Below are 24,031 nucleotides of genomic sequence, written 5' to 3'. Positions count from 1 at the left end.
TACTAACATTGGACTCTCTGGAAGCAGAGTTTCATGGGCTGAGTTAGTTTTATTGCTGTTAGGATTTCCAGCCCTTGGTTTTGTGTTATCTTCTAATGTTTTAATAAATTTGTTTTCTTTACACAAGTTCCTTCTTGTCTCCCTGGTATCCCCTCCCTGAAGAAGGTAAAACGTAACAACTAACTTATCAAACGTGCGTTTTCCAAGCAGGCCCAGAGTTTTAGCTGTCTTCTTCACTTCTCGTTCTGCAGGAGTGGGCTCGGGAGCCGGGGTGGGGGTGGGAATGGTCTCGGGAGCCGGGGTGACAGAGGGCGCTTCCGAGGATTTTTTAGTCTCAGCAGGAGTTGAATCCCCAGGTGGAGCAGAAATCAGTGCCTTTATCTGGAGAACAGAAACATAGTCTTGTGACCAGCTGAACAAGATGAACACCCTAACGCTATCAAGCGCGACTGAAACCCGACCAAAGACTCATCTGTCCTAAAACAAAAACTTTGATTCACATGAACGTCATATTTGGCTTCAAAAACGATACTTTTCACAGAAAAGTGTCAAGTTTGCAATTATGAGACAAACGTATTTTAAATTCACGTCAATACCAAACAAATTTAAGACTTAATTCAATCGATTTAAAGGGGACAAACAAAGCAGTTAATCAGCAACACTCTGCTCTGAATCTCTAAGAAGCAGAAGAAACGTTCTTTTGGCTTTCACCTGTCCCAGGAGCCCTGAAACAGGCTAAATCAGCCCTGATGAGAAGAGCTGTTTACCCCTCCCATTAATATGCTAATGAGATGCTTGCTGATTGGTTGGTTTAAACCAGGAGGAAGGGCTCCACATCTTTATGAGATTTCTCAGAAAAGAGAGTCATCATTTGCATTTTTTTACTGTGTGGGCGTCGGAACGAGCCCCCGCACCATGAGAACAAACATCTCAGCTCCAAAGCCGATCTTCATCCACATACGTCACATGTCACGTGATCAGGAAGCAGAAAATCCATGTGTTAGGAGATAGTTTTGGGCCACTGCTGTAAAAAAAGTGAGGCGCAAACCAGAAAAGCTTCTGCCGATCACAATTCAACAACAGATTATGAAAGAACGATGTAGCGTTGGTGAATGGATTATTTATTTGTACTTATGGCCGGGAAGATGTGATATTCTATATAAATATAAAATATTACCTTGCTTGATCTTTACTGTAAATATCAGAAGATTATAGGGCTTAATCAGAGGATTCTAGGATTTTTGCTTTATTAAGTAATTAAATGGTAAAATGGTAAATGGCCTGTATTTGATATAGCGCCTTTTAGAGTCCTAGAACCCCCCAAGGCGCTTTACAACACTATCAGTCATTCACCCATTCACACACACATTCACACACTGGTGGGGATGAGCTACAATGTAGCCACAGCTGCCCTGGGGCTCACTGACAGAGGCGAGGCTGCCGAGCACTGGCGCCACCGGTCCCTCCGACCACCAATTATACACACTTCGTTTTGATTCGGAAAAGAGTCAGGTTTATAAAAGTAAGGAATTATTTTATTACAATTATAACATGATAAGTGAACTAGGGCTGCAGCTATCGAATATTTTTGTAATCGAGTACTCTATCGAATATTCTATCAATTAATCGAGTACTCTAATGAATCACCCTTTTGCGTTTTTAAACCATTATATCAAATAGCATGTTATAAAATATGAAAGACCTCTTAAAATGAGCAATTGCCAGTTATTCTTCAAGTTTTATTCAAAATTAGTTTTCAAAACTTCAGCACTTTACTTCACAGTAAACAAATGCGAGCGGCTGCGGACCAAATAGCACCAGAACCACACACGGCGCATGTGCAAACATGGCTCGCCAGCTATTTCCCTATTAACACACGTTCGTTTTAATTTCTTCACTTTTTTTTTCTCACACAATAACAAGGATTGTCGAGAAAGCATGTTTGCCGTGGTTTTGTCAAGTTACACTGATCACACAACATTTATTTACTTTCTTTCGTTTTCCTCCGCCTCTCATAAATACCTGTGTCCTCCTGCAGCGATCCCGAGGGACAACGGACATCAATAACAACACAATAAAAAGTCCGACGTGTTGTAAAAACTGCTATTTTTTAGCACATTTTAAGACCGACGTGTTGCTACCAGACGTACGATGGGAGCTGAAAGTGCTACAAACGAAAAAGTTGCACAGTGTCTGCAGAATATACAGAAATGCAGGCTAAAATGCATTATCTGGTAGAGGTTCCGAGTCCGCTTGCAGAAGTGACATTTACATGTGGATGTTTCCTGGTCAGGCTGCAGCACGGAGGATGTGGTGTTGTGGTAGGCTAAATCCATTTTACAGTATTTACACTGGACTATGTTTTCCGCCTTACGAAGAGAAAAATGGTCCCACACCTTTGACATTTTCTGTCTTTTTCGCACTCCACCCGGGTCCACATTGTCCGCCATGGCTTAAGAGAAAGTTAAGGTTTTTTTTTTTTTTTGAGAAAGTTAAGTTGCGTTCACTACTCGCGTGTGCATTCAGTGCAGTATGTATGTGCGTCACTTATTTCGGTCCGGGTGAAACATGACCCCGGGTGATTGCAAAGCCATGAATTGATTCAACATGAATTAAACAAAGCCTCGAGGGAGAGAATTTGCCTCGAGGATTTTTTGTACTCGAATTATTCGAGGTACTTGAGGAATCGTTTCAGCCGTAAAGTGAACTAAGCACTCTGTGATTGGATGGAGCTAAATGTGATGAAGGCTATGTGTCAATGTGATGTAGGTCAGAACTTCAGAATCTCGGAGAGCGGCGTCTCCGGATGAAAAAGAATTTGGTTTGTGTTCAACTATGAAGTTGTTATCTTTCGTAAACACATCAGACACAATCTGTCATGTCTACTTCACCCGTTTCAGAGAGACCCTCTTGGTGGATCTGAAAGTCGCAGGGGTCAGCTGACCGCCGGCACCGGAGGGCAGTAGAATACCGTGGTACCAACTCTTCAGTCCAGAGATGTCTCGGGTCACGACAGCTGGATGGAACCGTGCGTCTGGCGGACTCTTAAGGAGTCTAATAATAATATCAGCTTTGTTTTGCTGTCTCAGCTTTGTAGGTGCAAAAAGGTTTTGACGACGTGTCAAAATCTTTGATGGTTAAAGAGGTTGCGACAAGTGGCCGGTCTGAAGCTTTCTCTAGAACTAACGAATCACTCAGCATGATCCAGTTTTAAGGTTTTGATGTTATGATTTGCACAGCCAATCAAAGGCTGACAGCTTGGGAGATGTTACCAAGACAACTCAGAAACACACCTTCTTTGATAACGGATGTTCTGACTGGTTAAAAGGGCAAGTTATGTGTGGTTGTTTAACTTAACCATACTTGTTATAGTGTGTGAACGCAGATGTTATGGACCTGTCGTATAAACATGCCGAACACACTGCAGTGGTAGACATAACATTACATAACAATTATTGAACACAGATTAATGAAGCATTTCATTATAATATGATTGTAATAGTAATAAACAACTTTTATTTAATGATTATCTAGATTAGGAGTCATGGAAGAAGTTCATATTGATTTAGGAAATCATGATCCAAGCTGGAGTTGTTCTTTCGTTGGAGGAGACAGATAGGGCCTTGGGAAATAGTTATTGTTTATCTTTAAGGGCTGCAGAGTCTGTGAGCCCCGGCTGGTATGAAGGCAGGCTCATTAAAGGGAATACATGCAGTGGTGTGTCTCCTTTCTGTAAAGCGCCTTGAGGGGTTTCAAGAACTCTAGAAGGCGCTATATCAAATGCAGGCCATTTACCATTTACCAGATGTTGAATAGATGTTGAAAGGTCAGACTGTACCTAAACTGACCACTGCTGGACGTTACAACGGATAAAGCTCGAAACGTGCGGATTCTTCCTGATGTAAGGGGTGAGTCTCCGCTTTGTTTTGGCTTTTTTTTTTTGGCGTCGACATCATCCTAGCTTGCAACGTTCTGTGACTCTTAAAAAAAAACAGTAAAAACGGTGAGAAACGCTGGCAGCGAATGAGTTAAACTTTCTAATTTACATAAAAAGTAGGTAACACACAGCTTTGGCGTGCTAATTTAGACCAGCCACGCTGTCTTCATACTACAAGAAACGTTGGTTTAGATTATTTGGGTTGTATTTGACCTTCTATATTTATAATACATTTATAGTAACTGGTCTTTTTAGAGTCTTTCAATAAACTAACCAAAGACTCACCCATTCAGGCTGGTCCGGAGGCGGGTTCGGCAGCGGTTCCTCCACAATCGGCTGCAGACAGATAAATCAGGAGGATCAGTCAAGAGCACAAAACCCTGATCCTTAAAACACGATGCACCGTGTCTTCAAAAGGAAGTCGGCATAAAACGTGAAAGACAAGAAATGTCAGCAAGTCACAAAAACCCGGACCTGAGCGTGCGTGCGCGTGTGTGTGTGAACACAGATCTTAACTTATCCATAGAGTGGCTCACCTCGCCAGTCCAATTGGGGGGAGGATAGGCTGGGAACCCAAACGGAGGCATGCAGGCTGGAGGCGGAATGGCAGCTGGGTCTGGTGGAGGGACCCCAACAGCAGCAGCAGGGGGGATCCCAATAGGAGGGGGGATCCCAACGGGAGGGGGAGGGGGAATACCTGGAGGAGGAACAGGTGGAGATAGAGCTGGCTCAGGTCCCCAGGGTTCAGGGGGACCCCCCGGACCCCAGCTAGGCATTCCTGGTCTCCAATGGGGGCCACATTCCCACTCTGGAGGGGGCACCCAGTCTTCTGGATAGGGCCCCCAACCAGGTGGTGGGGGTCCTCTTTGATCCCAGCCAGGTGGTGGAGGCCCTCTTGGATCCCAGTCAGGAGGTGGAGGCCCTCTTGGATCCCAGTCAGGGTGTGGGGGACCCCGTGGATCCCAGTCAGGGTGTGGGGGTCCCCTTGGGCCCCAATGTGGATGACGGGGTCCTCCTGGGCCCCAGTGTGGAGGTGGGGGGCCCCATTCATCAGGCTCAGGTCCCCAGCCTCCAGGTGGAGGACCCCAACCGCCAGGAGGTCGCGGGCCCCAACCGCCAGGAGGTCGCGGGCCCCATCCGCCAGGTGGGCCCCAGCCCGGTGGTCCCATGCCAAAAGGAGGGCCTTCTTCTCCCGGGGGACCGATGGGTGGTCTGCCTCCAACGGGCCCATTTCCGCGGCCCATTACGTGAGAAGTTACGGGTTAGAGCGCTTCGGAGACGGTCAGGACGAAACGGACAGCCGCTCCGTTAGCCTGCTACGAACAAAACAAGAGTTTCAAGCTCAAACTCATCCGTTAACTTAACACCTGCGCGACTTTTAGCGTTTTTGCGTCAGCTAACATGTGGTCCACGGTCAGGAAGTCAATATTCTCAGCGAATTATTCCAAAATATCTAAACAAAACTTCCCCTTTTTCCGCTTCTACCCACGTCGCTAGTCGGCGTCTTGTTCTACGCACGAAAATCCGGCAGACATCGATAGTAGAGCGCGATGCTGCTGCCTCCTGCAGGCGGATGTGGCAGCTCACCTCTTACAGAAGAGATACTTCACCAAAGCCAAAACAACCCAAATAATCCAAAACGGAACGCAACACGCTGATTCAACTAAATACCTCTAACTACCATTAAAATAGATGTTTTTCAGTTAAAGTAAAAACTAAACTGAATAGAAACAAACAAAAACGTGACCCAGAACTTAAATGGTCCGAATTTGCTTGCAATTTAATGAAGATATAATGTATAGTTCAGTTTAGTTTATCTGTGTATTTAACAAGGACAGTGTGCAAAACCATTAAAGAATAGAACAGAACAAAACAGAACAGAATTGTTTATTGATCCCACAGTGGAGAAATTCACTTGTTACAGCAGCACCAACATTTGAGAGAACATTTTGAAGATAAATAATACCAAAAGTACATGCATGTACACATAGACAGTGGCCTAGTATTGTAACCTAAAGTGAAAAACTTAGTTTCCAGAACCAAGGGACACACTCATACATGTGTTGCTCTGTAGATAAAATGGGAAGGTTTACGGCTCTCTATACGGTACTGATCAGTGACATTCTGGTGTATAGAGCTGACTGTACAACTTTTAAACACATTACTGATTTTGTACAAGTGATGACCTTTTTGTTCTGCTGTATTGAGAATAGATGGAAATAGAGTGGTGGAGCCATCTGCTACAGAGGGCGCTCTGGGTGTGGTTTTAGGCCTACCTTGAGGTTAAAGGTGGCCTAATCAAGCCACAGGTGTGGGTTTCTTGGAGGCAAACGGTTTTGACCGTGCTCGACAGTGTAGGCATCAATTTTCTTTAAGTTTTGTTTAGTTTGCCTGTTTTTCTTACTTTAATAAATGGAACAAAACTTCAAAACTTTTTTGGACTGCTGTTTTATTTAAGGACATTCCAGCCCAGTAATCATTCTACACTTAAGGCACGCGTCATCCAACAAAAAAAACAAAAACAAACAAAAAAAAAACGCCACATCATAGAGATTTTTGGTTTTCACTACTTCACTGGTTAGCCAGGAATTAACCAGTTTTATTACTGAAAGTTTTCACACGTAAGCTGTTTGATCATAATTTAGTTTTTCTGTTCATTAGGTTTTCGATTCTGTTCAAGTGTGATTTCGGTCTGCTCCTGCTGTGGTGAATATGATATGATTTTATCTCTGATGACAACTTTCCGTGTTTCCATAATGGTGAGGGTGACACATTTGGAATTAGCACAACATTTCACTATAGCTGAGAAATTTGCATCAACACTTGGCGAGCCTGGTTGGTGTTAAAGTGACTCACCTGAAGAACAAATGCTGCTGATATCATCATCTTTACTATCATCCATTACACCGCATCACATGTACGTTGCTTTGGATAAAAGCATCTGCCAAATAAATAAACATAAACATCCACGCTAACACTGGGGTCTTCTGATGTACTTAGCTTACGTTCACCTTAACGGAGGCTACCAAACTGATGCAAGCTGGAGCTTAAAGATGAACTCCACGTGTTACCAAATGCTTAATTAAATTTAACATGTTTTCTGCCTTTGCTCAAAATGTCTTCAAACATTTTTTGCATGTGAAGGTTTCTGGTTCTATCCATTATTTTCCGCCAAGGCATGGACAAACCTCCAAAAAATGTTCACAACAGAATGGTATTTCTCATTCATTTCATCAAATGGCAAATGCCTTAGTACATGTCTCAATTGTCTCAGTGCATCTTTGCAAATGATTAAGTACATGTAGCTTACAGCTATACAGTTAGCCCACATTTAGCACATTTTCCACATAAATAGATCTTGTAGATCTAAACTGATTAGTTGATTCTCAGTCTAATGATCATTCTCTCCAAAACATGTCAGCATGATTTCATTGTATGAGTACTCGCATGCACAACTGTCTGTTCAATTGTCAGAATTGGTCAAGAACATAATACCATGCATACCATATATGAATTCCTTTGAATATTTGATACATTGATGAGTCATTGACAGTCAGGTGAAACTAGACTAACGAACAGGGAGTGTCACACACAGGTGTTTTCCAGGATTGTGTCCTGCCAAACACAGCTATATAGAGCTTGACCAGCGCCAATCCGATCTCTGAACATGGATAGACAAGGCCAAGCAAACAGACAAGTGGAAGTTCTTCCTCAAGGAAGAGGAGGAAGAAGAAGAAGAGAAGGACTGAGAATGTGTGGTGGAGGAACATGGGGAAGAGGCTGAGGAGCAGGAAGACACTGTGCTGTCCCGAATGAAATTTGGGCCACAATTATAGACAACTGAATACATCCTTCTTTTTTGATTTTGTGTTCATACAATTTACTGTATCACTGTAATGTACAATTTCTTCTTACATATGTATGAAACTTTCTTTGCAAGTGAATAAAAAATGAAACAGCTGAAGGCTCACTTGTTCAAGCTGGCTTTTGTATGACCTTCTTCACCACTCTCTCTTTATTCTGCTCTCACCACCTATTCCACCTTCCTCAGGATCCACTGATTTCCCTCTTTCCTATTCACTCTCTCTCTTTCTTAACATTTTTTAAATCACAATTGTCTATTTTTTGCTCATTTTAAATATGTTTTTAACCATTTTCTAAATTATTTTTTATATTTTTACATTTTTTGTTTTTGAGAAACATATAGAGGCGCTATAGAAAAGATCTTTTCTTCTTATAATTTCCTTGGTAGTGTGAGTGCAATCTGTGATGTCAAACCTTGGAGGCTACTCTTTTCGGTTGTATACTGTTGGTCCTCTGCCATAGAGACAAAACATCTAAACATTTTGTATGGCAGTACTCACACAATGCCAAAGGGATGGTGCATTTTGGGGGCACTGACTGTTCAGATTGGAAAGAAATGTAGTTTTGACACGAGTGAACTGTTTTAGGAGAGCTATGAGCTTTTGCAGGTAAACCATGTTGTTGTGATCAACCATCCAGGTTTATGTTGACAAAAGCACCAAGAATGATGAGAATGCCTGATCTGTGTCGAGAAATGAGCCAAACCTATTGAGAAGGATCTTTGTCATTTTGGAGCCACTGACTGTTCAAATGAGAAAAGGATTTAGATTGAAGCCTGAGTGAACAGTTTTGGAAGAGATATGAGCTTTTGCAGGTGAGCTATAGTGTTGTGCTAAACTGTAAGAGTGTTTTACCAAATGATCCTAGAGGTTTGAGAATGTAATTTCTGTTTCAAGAAATGAGCCAAACCAGTGGAGAAAAAATTTAAACTATGTAAGAATTGAGTAAAAGTGACATCCTGTGGTCAGATTTGGCTACTGCAGTTTCAGTTTCTGTGGGTTGCCATGTAGTGATAGGAAACTAAAGTTTATATGGTTTAACATCCATGATATATTATGTGTTTTCACAATTATGAATTACTTTAAAAAATAATATACCATACCATACAATACCTTATTTATATAGCACATTTAAAATGCAACATGGGAGCTGCCCAAAGTGTTGCACAGGCTGGACCAAAACATGACCAACCAAAGCAACAAAAGCAGAAGATAAAAATACCGATCAATAAAAGCAAATTAAAAAAATGAGTAATACAAAGACCACAATAAAACAATAAAACGAGTCACGGTCTAAAAGCCATATCGTAAAAGGGAGTCTTTAAACGAGAATTAAAAACCGCCAATGATGGAGCCTGTCAAACTATAATACGTAGAGTTCCACAGCTTTGGGGCAGCATGTACAAATGTTAGTTTGTCCAGTGATTTGTAACGAATCCGGGGAGTGCAAAGCAGCAGGACGTCAGCCGACCTCAACGTGCGTGTGGGTCGATAGGGAGTGAGCAGGTCAGAGAGATAGGGAGATGCCAGGTCATTGAGCGCTTTAAAAACAAAAGTCAATAACTTAAACTGTACTCGGAAAATGACAGGGAACCAGTGAAGATGTTCCAGGGCAGGAGTAATATGGCTACGTCGGTGCGTATTTGTCAACAACCTGGCAGCAGTGTTCTGGAAGACCTGCAGCCGATTCAGGGCAGAAACCGGAGCACCAACTAGGAGGGCGTTTGCATAGTCAAGGCGAGAGATAATGAAATCATGGATGACTGACTCCAAATGCCTCCGCTTCAAGATTGGTCTGAGGTGAGCAAGGTGGCGAAGCTGGTAAAAGCAGGACCTCACTACTCAGTTAATCTGTGGTGCCATTGAGAGTTCAGCATCTACCTTTACCCCGATAATTGTCACGCACTGTTTGGGGTTGAAGGTTAAAAGATCACAAACAGGGTGAGAGCCATGGTGATTGCGGAGGTAAAAAAAACAACAGTCTTCCTTTCATTTAACTTTAAGAAATTTGATGCCAGCCCTTCACGTCGTCTAAACATGCAGCAAATGCAATACAGTATCCTCATCCATTGCTACATATATTTGGCAGTCAGCAGCGTAAATGTGATAGCTCAGGCCGTGCTGATTCAGGATTTTGCCCAGTGGCAGAGGGGAAATAAAAAACTATCAAGTTTATTTCTAAAGCACATTTTAAAACAGCATGACAGCTGATCAAAGTGATGAACAAGGAGAATAAAAAGAGCATAAAAAATCTAACAGTGAGATACAATTATAAAATCTGTGTTAAAAGCAAGATAATATAATATAGTGATATAATATAAATATACATAATATAAAATAAATAGTAACATATAATATAATGGAGAAAAACTAGGGCAACATTAGAATCACAAACCTAACAAATGTATAAACCTGTATGTTTTACATCAGAACATGGTTATTATACAATGAATACAGAAGGAATGATTTCATTTTGAGAATCACAACAAAAATAAAACATTCGGTAATTGTAAAAGCAAATGTGTATGAAAAAAGGATGATAAAAAAACTAAATTAGATGAGAAGTCCGTATTTAGCTCATTTGTACTGTAAGGAGCCAAATCAGGAACTGCATCTCCATGTTGGCCTGGAAACCCCGAGATTCCCTTATGGGAGCTGGCAGTAGTTCCCACGATGGAGTTCTGGTCTGTGGATGGACGACTGCTTCCCCACCACGACTATCCACCAATCAGAGGATGGGTGGAGCCTTTATTGTGTTTGTAATGATTGTGCTGGAGGTAATAAAACATACAAACATGATCGTTATACAACTTTACATCATAAGGATGATCTAAATTATTGCCTCACAGCCATCATTTATTTGAAAGATTATAAAATAATTTAAATTAAGTTTTCAACCAAATGATGAGATTATCCTTGATAATGACTGCAGGTGTGACAAGTTCTGAATACAGTATTTAGGTTAACTTTTATCTATATCTATATGTAGGTAACACGGCCAGTATTTCTATCACAAATCATTTAGACACGTTTCATGGTGTAAACTTCACTTACAGCACCTCTTGTGCTGAAGTCCTACTGGTAATGCAAACCTCCTGGGGTCATCAGGTCATCTAAAGGCTCCAAAGCTCCTTCACCTTCATTTAGAGAAAACACCTGTTGACATAACGTTCAAATAAGCTAAACATAAATGTGAGATCATCATTCTGATGTGAGATGAATGTTTATTTTTGTGCTTTAACATAGAAATAATGTACAATTTTACCAAATGATAAGATGTTTTAAAAATATACAATAACTTAGTAAATCTGAGCTAATGGGTGATATTAGAGATAGTCTGCAGTTCGGCGTGACTCTCACACACAGAGGAACACACTCAGGCTTTTGTTTCTGTCAGCCAGATAAGCAGGTTTATGTATGAAGCTCCATCAGCTCATTCAGCCATTGGCATTCCAGTTTAGCTCATTAGCACAGCAAGCATGTCCTTTATTATGCTTATTTAGACACAGATGAAGTTATGTACTGTACATGTTCACCCCCAAGATGTGCTGGTCATTTTAGGCCCTATTATTTATTCAAGGTGATAAAACACTAATTTATGTCAGCAAAACAACAGAAAATTATAATTACTGATATATGGATTTTAAAGTTGGACGATTGTTGTGTAATAAAATAAACCAACATTGTACACAGGTAGCATAATTAACAGTGATTTCCCAGCTTAACACCACCCAAAAACCTCTCCTTACCCACAGCAGCAGTACAGGAACTGCCGTGGTGTTGGGCGGTGCCGAGCTGCACGATGGAGCCTCAGACCCGGGGCTGCAGGTCGGGAAGGCAGCCGTCAGTGGGGTTGGTACCTCCGGTACTACCGGGGAGCTCGGGGGTTATAATTACTGAGTATCTGAAAACTCCTCACATGTCGGTAGACATACTGTAACAAAATAAACACAAAACGTGAGCACACACTCACCAAAGAGTGAATAATACTTGTGTGTCTATCTTACTTCATTAATCAGATAGGGCACTCAGAACTGAATTAATACTTGCTTTAATGAACACCTCCTGCTTCATTACATGTTGCTTCCCGCCAACCTTTTCCATTCCCCCCACTTCCTTGTTCTTCTTCCTACGTCCTGTTACGTCATCACATTCCCAATACATGACTATACTAACCACCACTAGCAATGATGCTAGTTAGCTGTTAGCTCCATGGGTAACACAATGCCGTCTGCTTTTTTGTTTGGTGAAACAACATAATACTAGTTCTTAGAACTCTGCAGGCCTCCTGAAATTGATTTGGTCAGCTCCACCTTTGAAAATCGTTTCCATTGTTTAGCTTCATTTTATTTCTCCTGTTCTTCAGTCTTTGGGAAGGATGGAGGCTTCTTCTGTTTACAAGAAAATCCTTCTGTACTGCTCCGTGTGCTGGCTTCAGTTCTCTCCACAACACTGTTTCATCTATCCAGAAAGAAAAGAGAGAGAGAGACGCCTGTCATCCGGTTCTGGAGCTCATGCAGGCTTCTGTGAGCTGGATCCGACCCAGACACCAGCTCGACTGGCTCCCTGATATTTTTAAAAGCCATATATCCTCTCCTGGAGGTCTGTGGCAGTTCTGATGTGGTTTCGACCCAGAAACCAGCTGGGCCACTGGGCCGCGCGTCTCTTCTGGTGGTCAGTTCTGACCTAGTTCTGACGGTGATCTGAGCTCCAGAAATCTGAATTAATTTTTTTTAAGCCCCACCATGGGTCTCTGGAGCCCATGGCGTACCTCCCTGACCCCGTACTGATCGATGTGGGCTACAGAAGTCCATCTTTTCTGCTGCACAAAATGCCCTCAGGAAGAGAGACAGAGGCATTGTTTCTCTTATCTGGAAACCCGTGGATTCGATGTCCAGACAGGCTGGAATTGGTACAGCCTTCACACACTATAGTTTATCCACATGAACACAATCCAACACTAGTAAACACACACACTGACTCTACCCTAAAACTACCCACTCTCCACACTGAGCTGAGGCAGCGCCTAGCTTCTAACTCCCTTTGGTTACATCAGAGGTTCAGATTTAGAAACAAGAGAAAGGAAACTTTTTAATAGAAAACTCTGCTGTTATGTATTTTAACATAAAACATACAGGGCTGGGCGACACAACCTAAAATCAATATCACGATATATTGAGGATTTCACCTCAATAACGATAAATGGATGATAACTTCAGGCATGCACAGAGACAAAGGTTGTCCACTAGATGGGGCTAGTACATTGAGTCACATTTTTACGTGACTCCAGGTGGTACAGCTTCTTGAAGGGACACGAATGTTGCCAACATTCACACATCTTTTCATTTTTCTATTATTAAATTTATTGACATGGGAAAAATGATCTCGATAAGTCAGAAGTTTTGATAACGATACATTTTCAATTTATTGTCCAACCCTAATCCACAATAAGCATTTCAAATAGTATTTTTAGACAGCATTTTATATGAATTAGGAAAAAAAACGTAACCGCGATTTGCTCCTTGAAAAGTTAGGCTGCTGTCACCATGTCTGATAAACTGAATGCAACAGACCTCTAAACTGTAACGTTAAACCAAATGATCATTTTAACAGGTTAAGACTGGACAAATAATTAATGACTGACTAGTAACTGATTATTTTAACTGTAACTGATTCTGATTATTACCTGCCAACTGTTGGTGAGTCTGATTTAATAACCTATTAAAATTTAGATTTGGAAAAATATTCATATTGCTTAATTCAATAACTAGAAAATAATCTCAGGGAGGAAGAAATGTCTGACAGCCTGTCAGAGCCAGCATCCGGACTGCTTTAACTCATTCGCTGCCAGCCGTTTCATGATCGCTAAAGGCCTTCGCTGCCAGCGTTTCTCACTGTTTTTACTGTTTTAAGAGTCACAGAACACTGCGTGCAAGGATGATGTCAATGCCAAAACAACCAAAACAAGGCGGAGACTCACCTCTTACATCAGGAACAAACTGCGTGTTTCGAGCATTTTCTGTTCTTTCATAATCCGTTGTCGAATTGTGATCAGCAGATGCTTTTCCGGTTCGCGCCTCAATTTTTTTTACAGGAACGGCCCAAAACCAGTGTTGCCAACTGGTTTTGACCGAAAGTAGCTGAAGTTCCCCCCAAAAGTCGCTAGATATCGCCAGATGACGTTGCATGCTAATTTGCATATGATGCAATGACGTCATCTGGTTTGCGTGATGACGTCACCACGTTCGCGTCATGAAGTCACCGGTCTTGTAGAGTAAATCAAATAAAACCAGCGTAATTTTATTTTAAAAAATTATTATATTTATTTTTTTCTATTTTATTAAAATAAAAACCCCATAGAATACAAAACAGCAGCCTTTAAAACATCAAAGATGGCACTAACAAATGGAAGGAATATTTCTCTTTAGTCTGAAGAGAATGGAACTATTAAACACAAAAATATTAAATTGATAGGAATGTATGTATGATTGAATTAAAATGAATTTTCTCTTGTAGTTTTCAAGTGTCTTGAGATATATTCTTCTGTTGTGATTCAGTGCTATATATTGACTTAACAGATAATATATATATTTATTTTTGTTTGGTTTTGTTGTTTTTAGTACTTTTGTGTAAAAAGAAGCAGGCCATATGTAGTATTCAGAAACGTAACACGCAAACTGCCAATGACCTGAGGTGTTTGTCTTACAATATTATTCTGTTTTATATTAAAGTTTTAAATGTGCTATGTTATTGAACTAATCATATAGTTCCAATGTTCCTTGAATGCGCCACAAGTGGTGCGAGAAGCCATGTGTGAGTGCGACGCTGCCTGCCAGTGCCAGCCGAGCTCAGCTGCCGAAATGCGGCAGGATGACGGAAGGAGCTGTCAAACGATTTGTCACAAGGTTAACCAGTGCTTAAGAACATTATTTACATCTATCAATTGTTTTGAACTGACAGCACGCAGGCATATTGTAACCCAGCTTCTGCTACCAATTTTAGATTATGCAGATATACTATATCAGAACTCCTCGGTTGCTAGTCTTCACTCTCTTTATTTACATTAACATCTTCTTCTGCTTCCGGCTCTTGGAGAGTACAGACACTTTTTTCTCCTCTCCATCCCTGCTCTTCCCAAGGCTCTTGTGTCCTGTCTGCCTGTGCACTGCATTTCTCTGCATTTTTTCTTGAAACTGGAAATTATTAAACATGGATCTGGTCAGGTGGTCTTTCAACACAATTGACAAAATCTTTTCAACGATGAGAACGGGAGAAGGGGCTCCCGGGTGACCCTCTAGAACAGAGCCAGCTGGGTATATCATGGACTCCTGGAAACAGTGGAACCTGATCTGCCTGTCTCAACTGTCAGTAGAGGATTGTGAAGATGTCCGGATATTTGTCGTGTTTGTGTCAGGATTTCTGCTGTTTGGCCTGAGCGGTTACCTGGCATACCAGAAAATTAATGAGCTTTCGAGGAATATTGGCTTAATCCCGGTGCTCAGTAATGGAATGCATAGTGCTGACAATTGTCGAGATGAGTTGTAAGCTTGGAACTTTGGCTGAGATTCAGGCTCTGGCACACAAGGTTGATTCGATCAAGGAGAGAGTTGATGGATCAGCACGGATTGGAATGTTTGATAATGCCATTATTGGACCTGGAGGGGTTGAAGACTGACAGAACTCTAAGGCAGAGGAAATTATCTCTCCCTGTACCGAAAACAAGTTCTTATCTGAATCAGGTGCCCTTGAAGCCTGTGCGGCTGAACTGTAAACTCCCCTCAGAAGAAATGTGGAATGCTGCTGTTGCCATGGAAACTCTTTCTCCCTATCCCAGCCTGGGCGGGACTGCGACCGGTGAAGGCCGTGGAACCGTCTCTAGGAGTCAATGTGCTCTCTAACCCAAATATCTCCCTACCTTGTCCAAACGGAGGTGGTGAGCGCTGCTCTTAGGGCTGCAACTAACGATTATTTTCATAATCGATTAATCTGTCGATTATTTTTTCGATTAATCGATTAATCGGTTTGTTATTGTTTAGCTATTTAACCTATACAAGTGATGGATGCATTTCAGTTAAGAACAAAAAAACATAAGAGAATTGTGCAGTTGACTGCAATCTATTTTATTGCACATGAACACAGTCAGCAGTATAAAATGAGCTAAACAGTGCAAAATATCAGTCCAGAATAATTTTTAGCATTAGCTGGAAGCCTGCTCCTTCCACCATGGATAGTGGCCTCATGTCTTTTACCAGCATGTTTAGAATAGAGTTTGTAAGTGGTATGAATTGCTGGGGGGTGAGTGTCTTCTTCCCCATGTAGTTGTCCATCGTTGCTTGTTTTTTTCTGCATAAGAAACACAAATAGACTGAAATAAGTACACATATAAAATAAAGCAGCACACACACTACAACACTAAATCAATATTATATTATTTGAATTAATTAACAATATACAGTGATCATTTATTTTGAGGGTTACGTTCTACAAAATAGCCCGCAACAGGAGATATTCAGAAAAAAAGTAAAACATTTTTACTATTAAAAAGCTCTAAGTAAGAAGCTCATGAGGTTTTTACTTTGAGTCGGGAGTGTTTAAATTAGCCAGAGAAATGTGAAAAATGTTTATTTTGTGTAATACTGTTTAAGAAACATGATAAAAATGTGTTGTGAGGCGTTTTACAGCGTTAGATAGTAAAACAGCCTTTTAATAGTAAAAAAAATGACTTTTTCTGAATTTCTCCTGTATTTAAAAATTGAAAGTGTACAACTATGCCGCGTTATATTCACCTGGACACAGCTTGTCTGTATATTTTTCTCCGCGGAGTTGTCATTTTTTGAATGAGGAACATAGTTATGGGTTTGTGCCGTTTTTCTCTTAACGAGAACATTCTTATAAACAGACGTGCTAAATTTGGCAAGCGCATGATACACAACACGGAGGAGATTCACGATTGCATCTAGTCAATCAGAAGTAGAACACCGCAGACTGACGCGGCAAAAAAACATGTTTAACATCCACTATAACGAACTCAGCTAAAACACTAAGTCCAGCTTGTTTATTTTCTGTTACTTACCGGGCTGGCTCTTCCAAATGACGGCTCACTTGACCGCGGTGCTCTTCCTCTGCTGCATCAGCCCCCACATGCTTTCGTCTCAAATGTGCTCCCATACTCGTGAGGTTTTTGTCCGGGGTTTCTCTTCAGTTTTGTCGCTTCTATTTTTGTTCCGTATTTCCTCTTGTTCCGCCATCTCTCACAGCAAGATGAGCGTCAGTAACGTGATACGTCATGAAAACCGAGGGCACCCATTGGCTCATTTCTTCTTCTACGGCTCCACTGGTAGATCAGTGGCTCATTGCTGCCACACACTGGCGGCAAATTTAACAGCTTGTAACCGATGTCAGATTGTGGTAAAAAATAGACTTTATGCGGTAAAATATGATTATTAAACAACTAATCGATGACTAAAAAAGTTGTTAACTATTTTAATAATCGATTATAATCGATTAAATCGATTAGTTGTTTCAGCTCTAGCTGCTCTGCGGCTGCGCACTCTGAAGTGAGGAGAGTCCCAGAACCTTCCATCCCCACCTAGTGGAAACTTATGTTGTGTATCATCTGAAGTCTGTGTGCATATCTGTCTGAGGTGTTTTTTTGCATAGCAAAGCTATCCTCTCTGTCGGGGGTAACTCTGAAGGGCCTTTTTTCCCTCCCCCTGACTATCCTCATATAAACCCTCATGATCTATAACGGTAGTGCGACTCGTGTTGCGAATGACCATAGTCAACAATTCTTGTCATGTGTTTGTATGTATGTCTGATCTTGGAATTCTCTGTACTGAAACAACTGAATCTCCCTCTGGGATTAATAACGTATTTTTGAATAGTATTTTTGAATTGAATAGCCTATGTTGTTTCGTTTTGAGGTGTCCTTTCAGAACTCACCACTGCTACATGTATGAACAACTCTCTTGGTTGACCTTGAAAGCAAGACGACAATTTCATTGGTTGTTATTTATTTTTAAATGCATTCATCTTGATTTTCCATCTTAGTTGAAAATCTTGTTAGTACCTATCAACGCTTTGTATTTTACCCGTTTTAGGGAGCATCCCTCACTTGTTATTCCTCGGTTTAAAAAAGAAGTTGGGAGACATGCCTTCTGTGTTAAAGCTCCTCAGGATTGGAATACATTACCTGCTACCTTAAGATCCATTTCATCTTTTCGTTTATTTCGTAATTCCATTAATGAGCATGTGATGACACCTTATAATTGTTTTGTCTATTGTGTTTAATATCGTGGCTGCACTCAATTTATGTAGTTTTTCTATTGTTAAATTTTTATTTGTTATTCGTTATTCATCTCCAGATTATGGAAGGAGTTCGCTGAGGCTCTGGATGCTAAGGTCTCCCTCACTTCCGGATATCACCAGCAGACGAATGGACAATGCGAGCGCATGAACCAGGAGCTCGGGGCCATGCTGCGCTGCGTCTGCTCCTCACACCCATCCTCCTGGAGCTCCCACCTCACCTGGCTGGAGTACGCCCACAACCACCATGTTTCAACCGCTACAGGTCAGTCCCCATTTGAAGCCTCTCTTGGTTACCAGCCATCCCTGTTTCCCCAGCAGTCCTCGGCCCCATTTTCGATCCCTCAGTTTCTCGGGGGGCCAGACAGGCGTGGGCATCCACCCGAGCCGCGCTGGACAGAACGGCTGACAGGAACAAGCAGCTGGCGGACCGCCACCGACGTCCGGCCCCGGATTACGCTCCTGGTAAGGAAGTATAGCTCTCATCTAAGGACATCTCGTTGAAGGCCATCTCCTGTAAGTTCACTCCCAGATTCATAGGTCCGTTTAACATCCTGGAGGTCCCGACTCCTTCCACGGTTCGACTAGAGCTCCCACGCTTGCTCCGGATTCACCCAGTTTTTCACGTTTCCCTGGTCAAGCCTGTGGGTTCTAGCCCCCTGTGTCCTGTGCTGGCTCCCCCGCCGCCTGCGCGGTACTACAAGGGGGGCCTTGTCTACACCGTCCGCAGGATACTGGATTCTTGACCCCGCGGCCGCGGCACCCAGTACCTGGTCAATTGGGAGGGGTACCGCCCGGAGGAATGTTCCTGGGTCCCCCGCTCCATTGAAGATCCGTCTCTGATCCGCGACTATGAGGCTGCGTCTGCTGGGACGCCAGGTGGCGTCCGTTGAGGGGGTGGGGGGTACTGTCATGTGCCAGGGTGAGTACTCCTGTCATTGTTACCGCTGCCAGCTGCTGTGTTTCAGGAGAGGGAGGCTCCAGCTGCAGCTCATTGACAAGCTATAAGAGGAGGAGAACACAACTCGACACCGGATGATGAACTACAACTTGGTAGTTCCAGCCCTTTGTGACTCCAGGTTAACTTGTGATTTTTGGATTTTAGAACCCTTGTGGATATACTTGTGCTTACCTGTTCCCAGGATTTTTGGATCGTTTGGGGACCTTACCTTGACTCCTCAGGATCTCCTTGGACTTTTGACGCTTCTGGAGTTTCTCTGGTTTTCCTGTGGCTCCTCTGATTGACTACTTGGACAGTTCCACGATCCCACTGGATTACTCACCTGTGCCCCATAAATCTCCTGGATGCAGCATTCACCGTTCTCCTCTCCTCTCTGCCGGCCCGGTCTCCTGCTCTCCTCGCGCTCCCTCTCCTGGACACCCACCTTCCCGGATTCAACCCGGCACTCCACCTACCCTCCCAACTCCTCAGCTCCCCGTAAGTCTTAACTCTGCATCTAACTAGTTCTGACTTACCTCCCTGTACTCACCTGCTCCTCTGCTCTCCCCTCCTCAGACGCTGTGGTTCCGGTGCAATCCACTGGGCCTTATCCATTGGCTCCTCAGTTCCCAATTATTTTAATAAAGCTACTTTATTTTTACCTGTTTGGTGCGCGAGTGGTGATTCTGCATGTCTTGGGTTAAACTCGTCCCCAAAACCATGTCATGCATTTTCATTTTCACTTTACAACTGCATAGTGTGACTCACAATTAAAATTATATAGCAATCCTCTATTTTAGGCTACCTAGCTATCATTTAGCTAACATTATCCACATGCAAAAGCATAACTCAACTTACACAGTTTGGTTGGAAAAACTGTGCAAAGATTTTTGCCTTTTGCTGGCTGCTCCTCTGTTCACCCAGCAGCAGCACCTGTTGGAGATCCATCGGGAATGGATGCTTGTTAGCCTAAGGTGCATTTAAAGACAGCTCGTAAAAATACGTTTCCACATATTAACGGATAAAACGGCTAAAAAAAAGTGCGGGGGACAGAGGGCACGATCACAGGAAGTGACCCACGCGTCAATTATGCCCATGATGATGGATGTTGTGGAGGGGTCCCTGAAAAATGCAGATCAGTTTTGGTTTTGCCCCTGCTGAACTCCTTATGTTGCTCCCTGTCCGAAAACCGAAGTTCGTCACAAACAGTTGAAACTACAAAAGGATCATGATGCTCATTGCAAGAAGAGAGGATTTATTCCTGGAGATGACATTCTTCCATCCATCAATTTTCAGCCGCTTATGCGGAGTCGGATCGCGGGGGCAGCAGTCCAAGTCGGGAGGCCCAGACTTTCCTCTCCCCAGTCACTTGGGCCAGCTCCTCCGGGGAATCCCAAGGGGTTCCCTGGCCAGGTGAGAGACATAGTCCCTCCACCGTGTCCTGGGTCTACCTTTAGGCCTCCTCCCGGTTGGACGTAACCAGAAAACCTCACCAGGGAGGCGTCTAGGAGGCATCCTGACCAGATGCCCGAGCCACCTCAACTGGCTCCTCTTGATGTGGAGGAGCAGTGGGTCTATTTTGAGCCCCTCCCAGATGATCAAGCTTCTCACCCTAAGGGAGAGCCCAGCTCTGCAGAGAAAACTCATTTTGGCCGCTTGTATTAGCGATCTCGTTCTTTTGGTCACTGCCCAAAGCTCGTGACCATAGGTGAGGGTAGGAACGTAGATCGACCAATAAATCGAGAGCTTTGCCTTCCGGCTCAGCTCTCTCTTCACCACGACAGACCGGTGCAACCCCTACATCACTGCAGACTCAGCACCAATCCACCTGTCGATTTCATGCTCCATCTTTCCCTCACTTGTGAAGAAGACCCAGAGATACTCAAGCCCTATGCCTATTTTGAAGCATATTCCTCGAAAAAAGGTAAAAATTGTATTTAATTGTGTATGACTGGTCTTCTGTAGTGTGAGGGTTGTTTTTGGCCTGTGAAGGAACTAACGTCACAGGGTCCCCAACCTGGGGGACCCTAGGCCTTAATTAAACTCCTCCACTTGGGGCAGGACCTCATCGTTGACCCGGAGAAAGCATTCTACTTTTTTCAGACTCAAGACCATGGTCTCAAATTTAAAGGAGCTGATTCTCATCCCAGCTGCTTCACACTCAGCTGCAAACAGCTCCAGCGAAAGTTGGAGATCACGTTCTGATGAAGCCAATAGGACCACATCATCTGCAAAAAGCAGAGACCTGATCCGTAGGCCACCAAACAGATCCCTTCAACACCTTGGATGTGCCTAGAAATCCTGTCCATAAAGGTTATGAACAGAATCGGTGACAAAGAGCAGCCTTGGTGGAGTCCAACTCTCACCGGAAACTAGCTTGACTTACTGCCGGCAATGTGGACCAAGCTCTGACACCAGTCATACAGGAACCTAACAGGCCGTATCAAAGGGCCTGGTACCCCATTCTCCCCAAGTGCCCCCCCACAGGACCCCAAGGGGGAAGCCGTCAACAGCCTTCTCCAAATCCACAAAACACATGTAGATTGGTTGGGCCAGTTCCCATGCACCCTCCAGGACCCCCCTAAGGGTATAGAGCTGGTCCAGTGTTCCACAGCCAGAACGAAAACTACATTGTTCCTCCTGAATCTGAGGTTCGACAATCCGACGGACCCTCCTCTCTAGAACTCCTGAATAGACCTTACCAGGGAGGCTCAGGAGTGTGATCCCCCTGTAGTTGGAACACACCCTGTGGTCGCCCTTTTAAAATAGAGGGACCACCACCACAGTCTGCCAGTCCAGTGGGACTGCCCCCGATATCCACGCGATATTGCAGAGCCACGTCGGCCAACACAGCCCCACAACCTCCAGAGCCTTATGGAACTCCGGGCGGATCTCATCCAAACCCTGGGGCCTTGCTACTAAGGAGTTTTTTTTTAACCACCTCAGTGACCTCAGCACCAGAGATTGGAGAGTCCAACTCAAAGTCCCCAGACTCTGCTTCCTCACTTGAAAACGTGCCGGTGGGATTGAGGAGTATTCTTCCCACGATCAATGAGATGACGTCCTTATTAGGAATTATTGCTATGGGCCAAAATGGATCCCGGGAGTTAATCAGAATTCGACTGGACATTTATCTTACAGTATTTGTGCTGGAATAGGACATGTTGTGAAGAGATGTGGATCAAGTAAGAACTCGAGGGACAGATCCCGGGTTACTTGTAAGGAAGAGAGAAACGCAGTGATGTTCTAGACACTACTCAGAAGGTGGTTGAATGTTCTGGAGCAGCACAGTCACAAGGATCAGAGAATGAAGTTCTGCTCCCTCACATCATCACACAAACATGCACATAGGACCTTGGGGGGTGGACAAGTCAGGGAGTGTGGGCATGGACCCCATTTCCGCATTCCTGTGGCAACCTGCCCCCCAATTTTATCTGCACCTTAAACACTTCCACCAACGACATTCCACGCAAACACACACTTAGGGCCTTGGGAGTGAGCACATTCAACGGCAGTTGGCAGGGGGATTTCTCAGCCTCATCCCGAGTGCCAGTGCCCACTTCCAATTTTAAACTGCACTTAGACACCGAGGGCTGTGTGTGCAAGTGGGGTGGTGCCCTCGGACTCCGTGAGGCTCTGTGATACTTCTGCTTCGGGCCCTGGCAGGATGGGCTGGGGTCTTCATGCTCTGGGTGGCATTTTGACAACAGAGGTGCCTATTGGGGCCCGTGGGGGAGCTGGCTCCCTGGAGGGCTAAGCCCAACCAGCCATTCCTCCCAATCCCCACACATTTCTCTCCTCCTGCTCCCTCACATCATCATCATCACAAACATGCACATAGGACCTTGGGGGGTGGACAAGTCAGGGAGTGCGGGTGTGGACCCCATTTCCGCATTCCTGTGGCAACCTGCCCCCCAATCTTATCTGCACCTTAACCACTTCCACCAACGACATTCCACGCAAACACACACTTAGGGCCTTGGGAGTGAGCACATCCAACGGCATTTGGCAGGGGGATTTCTCAGCCTCATCCCAAGTGTCGGTGCCCACTTCCAATTTTAAACTGCATTTAGACACTGAGGGCTATGGGTGCAAGTGGGGTGGTGTGGTGGCATCAGCTGGCATAGGCCAGACAATGCCCGCACTGCCCGCTCACCACAGCCATGGAATACACCTCATCAACACACAACAACACTATATTGGAGCAGGCAGAGGGAGACTAGGGGTCTTAGCACACCTCTGTTGTTGCTTGGCTTCCTGGGGCTGGAAGCTAGGAGGGAGATCTGGCCGTCTGGTTGGGGTCTGAGGTGGCGGGTTGCTGTGCTCAGCGTTGGGCGGGGGAACCTGCTCATCAGCACCCCAGCAGAGAGGGTCAAACTCTGGTAAATGGTAATGGTTGTACCCCATGTGCAGCAGTACCGGGACCAGAGTGAATCAGGTGTGTATGGGGAGCATGAGTGGGTGTCCGGAGTGCAATTTTGTAAGTCTTTGGTTGTATGTGCATGTGTGAGCATGAGGGAGGGAGTGTGTGACTGTGTTTGTGTATGACTGTATATGTCAGGTGGGGCCTTTGACTCCTCTCTTCTCCTGGGACTTCTTTTGATGATATAGATGTACGTCTCCCCTCCCCCTGCCACACCTGGTGTGGAGTGTGGTGCCTTGGTCTGCCTGAGTGTTCGTGGCTCCCGGGTCAGGGGGTTTAAGATTTTTGGCATCTGCCTGATCAATCCCGGTGGCTGTCTGGTGGGGTCTGGGTCCCTGGGCTCTGCTGGGTCCCCGGCGGGGGTGGTCGCCGGGTCCCGGGCTTGGCCGGCTAGGGGGTGGGAGGCTGCGGGCGGGTCTGTGGGCTTGCCGCTGATATCTCCCCGGACTCTGCCGGCTGCTCGTTGTGGCCCCCCAGGACGAACCTCTGTGCCTCTCGAGGGGGGCGGGGGCCTTTCTGGTTGCAGTCTCCTTGGGGTTCCTGTGTTCTGGGGCAGCTCCTGG

The 24,031-nt window shown here is 44.1% G+C and overlaps 1 protein-coding gene and 1 long non-coding RNA gene across 4 annotated transcripts in view; both read right to left on the bottom strand.

Annotated features, from left to right (window-relative positions):
* Positions 1-5,412, bottom strand: part of si:dkeyp-121d4.3 (uncharacterized) — an 83,476-nt gene extending 78,064 nt beyond the window's left edge. For all 3 annotated transcript variants that reach the window (XM_054750450.2, XM_015945977.3, XM_070542648.1), the window contains exons 1-3: positions 4,474-5,412; positions 4,223-4,273; positions 185-381 (exon numbers count right to left, since the gene is read on the bottom strand). In XM_054750450.2, coding sequence (XP_054606425.2) covers positions 185-381; positions 4,223-4,273; positions 4,474-5,181 — 956 coding nt within the window. In that variant the 5' untranslated portion in view covers positions 5,182-5,412. The remainder of the gene's footprint in view (positions 1-184; positions 382-4,222; positions 4,274-4,473) is intronic.
* A 10,488-nt stretch (positions 5,413-15,900) lies between these two features.
* On the bottom strand, positions 15,901-17,050 carry LOC139062003 (uncharacterized). The gene is made up of 2 exons (XR_011515614.1): positions 16,874-17,050; positions 15,901-16,143 (listed from the first exon to the last, which is right to left on the bottom strand). It is a non-coding gene; the product is annotated as an uncharacterized lncRNA (long non-coding RNA).
* Positions 17,051-24,031: the final 6,981 nt, after the last annotated feature.

This window comes from Nothobranchius furzeri, chromosome 12 (assembly GCF_043380555.1).
Source record: "Nothobranchius furzeri strain GRZ-AD chromosome 12, NfurGRZ-RIMD1, whole genome shotgun sequence".
NCBI lineage: Eukaryota > Metazoa > Chordata > Actinopteri > Cyprinodontiformes > Nothobranchiidae > Nothobranchius > Nothobranchius furzeri.
This window is presented reverse-complemented; position numbering and strand designations above follow the sequence as displayed.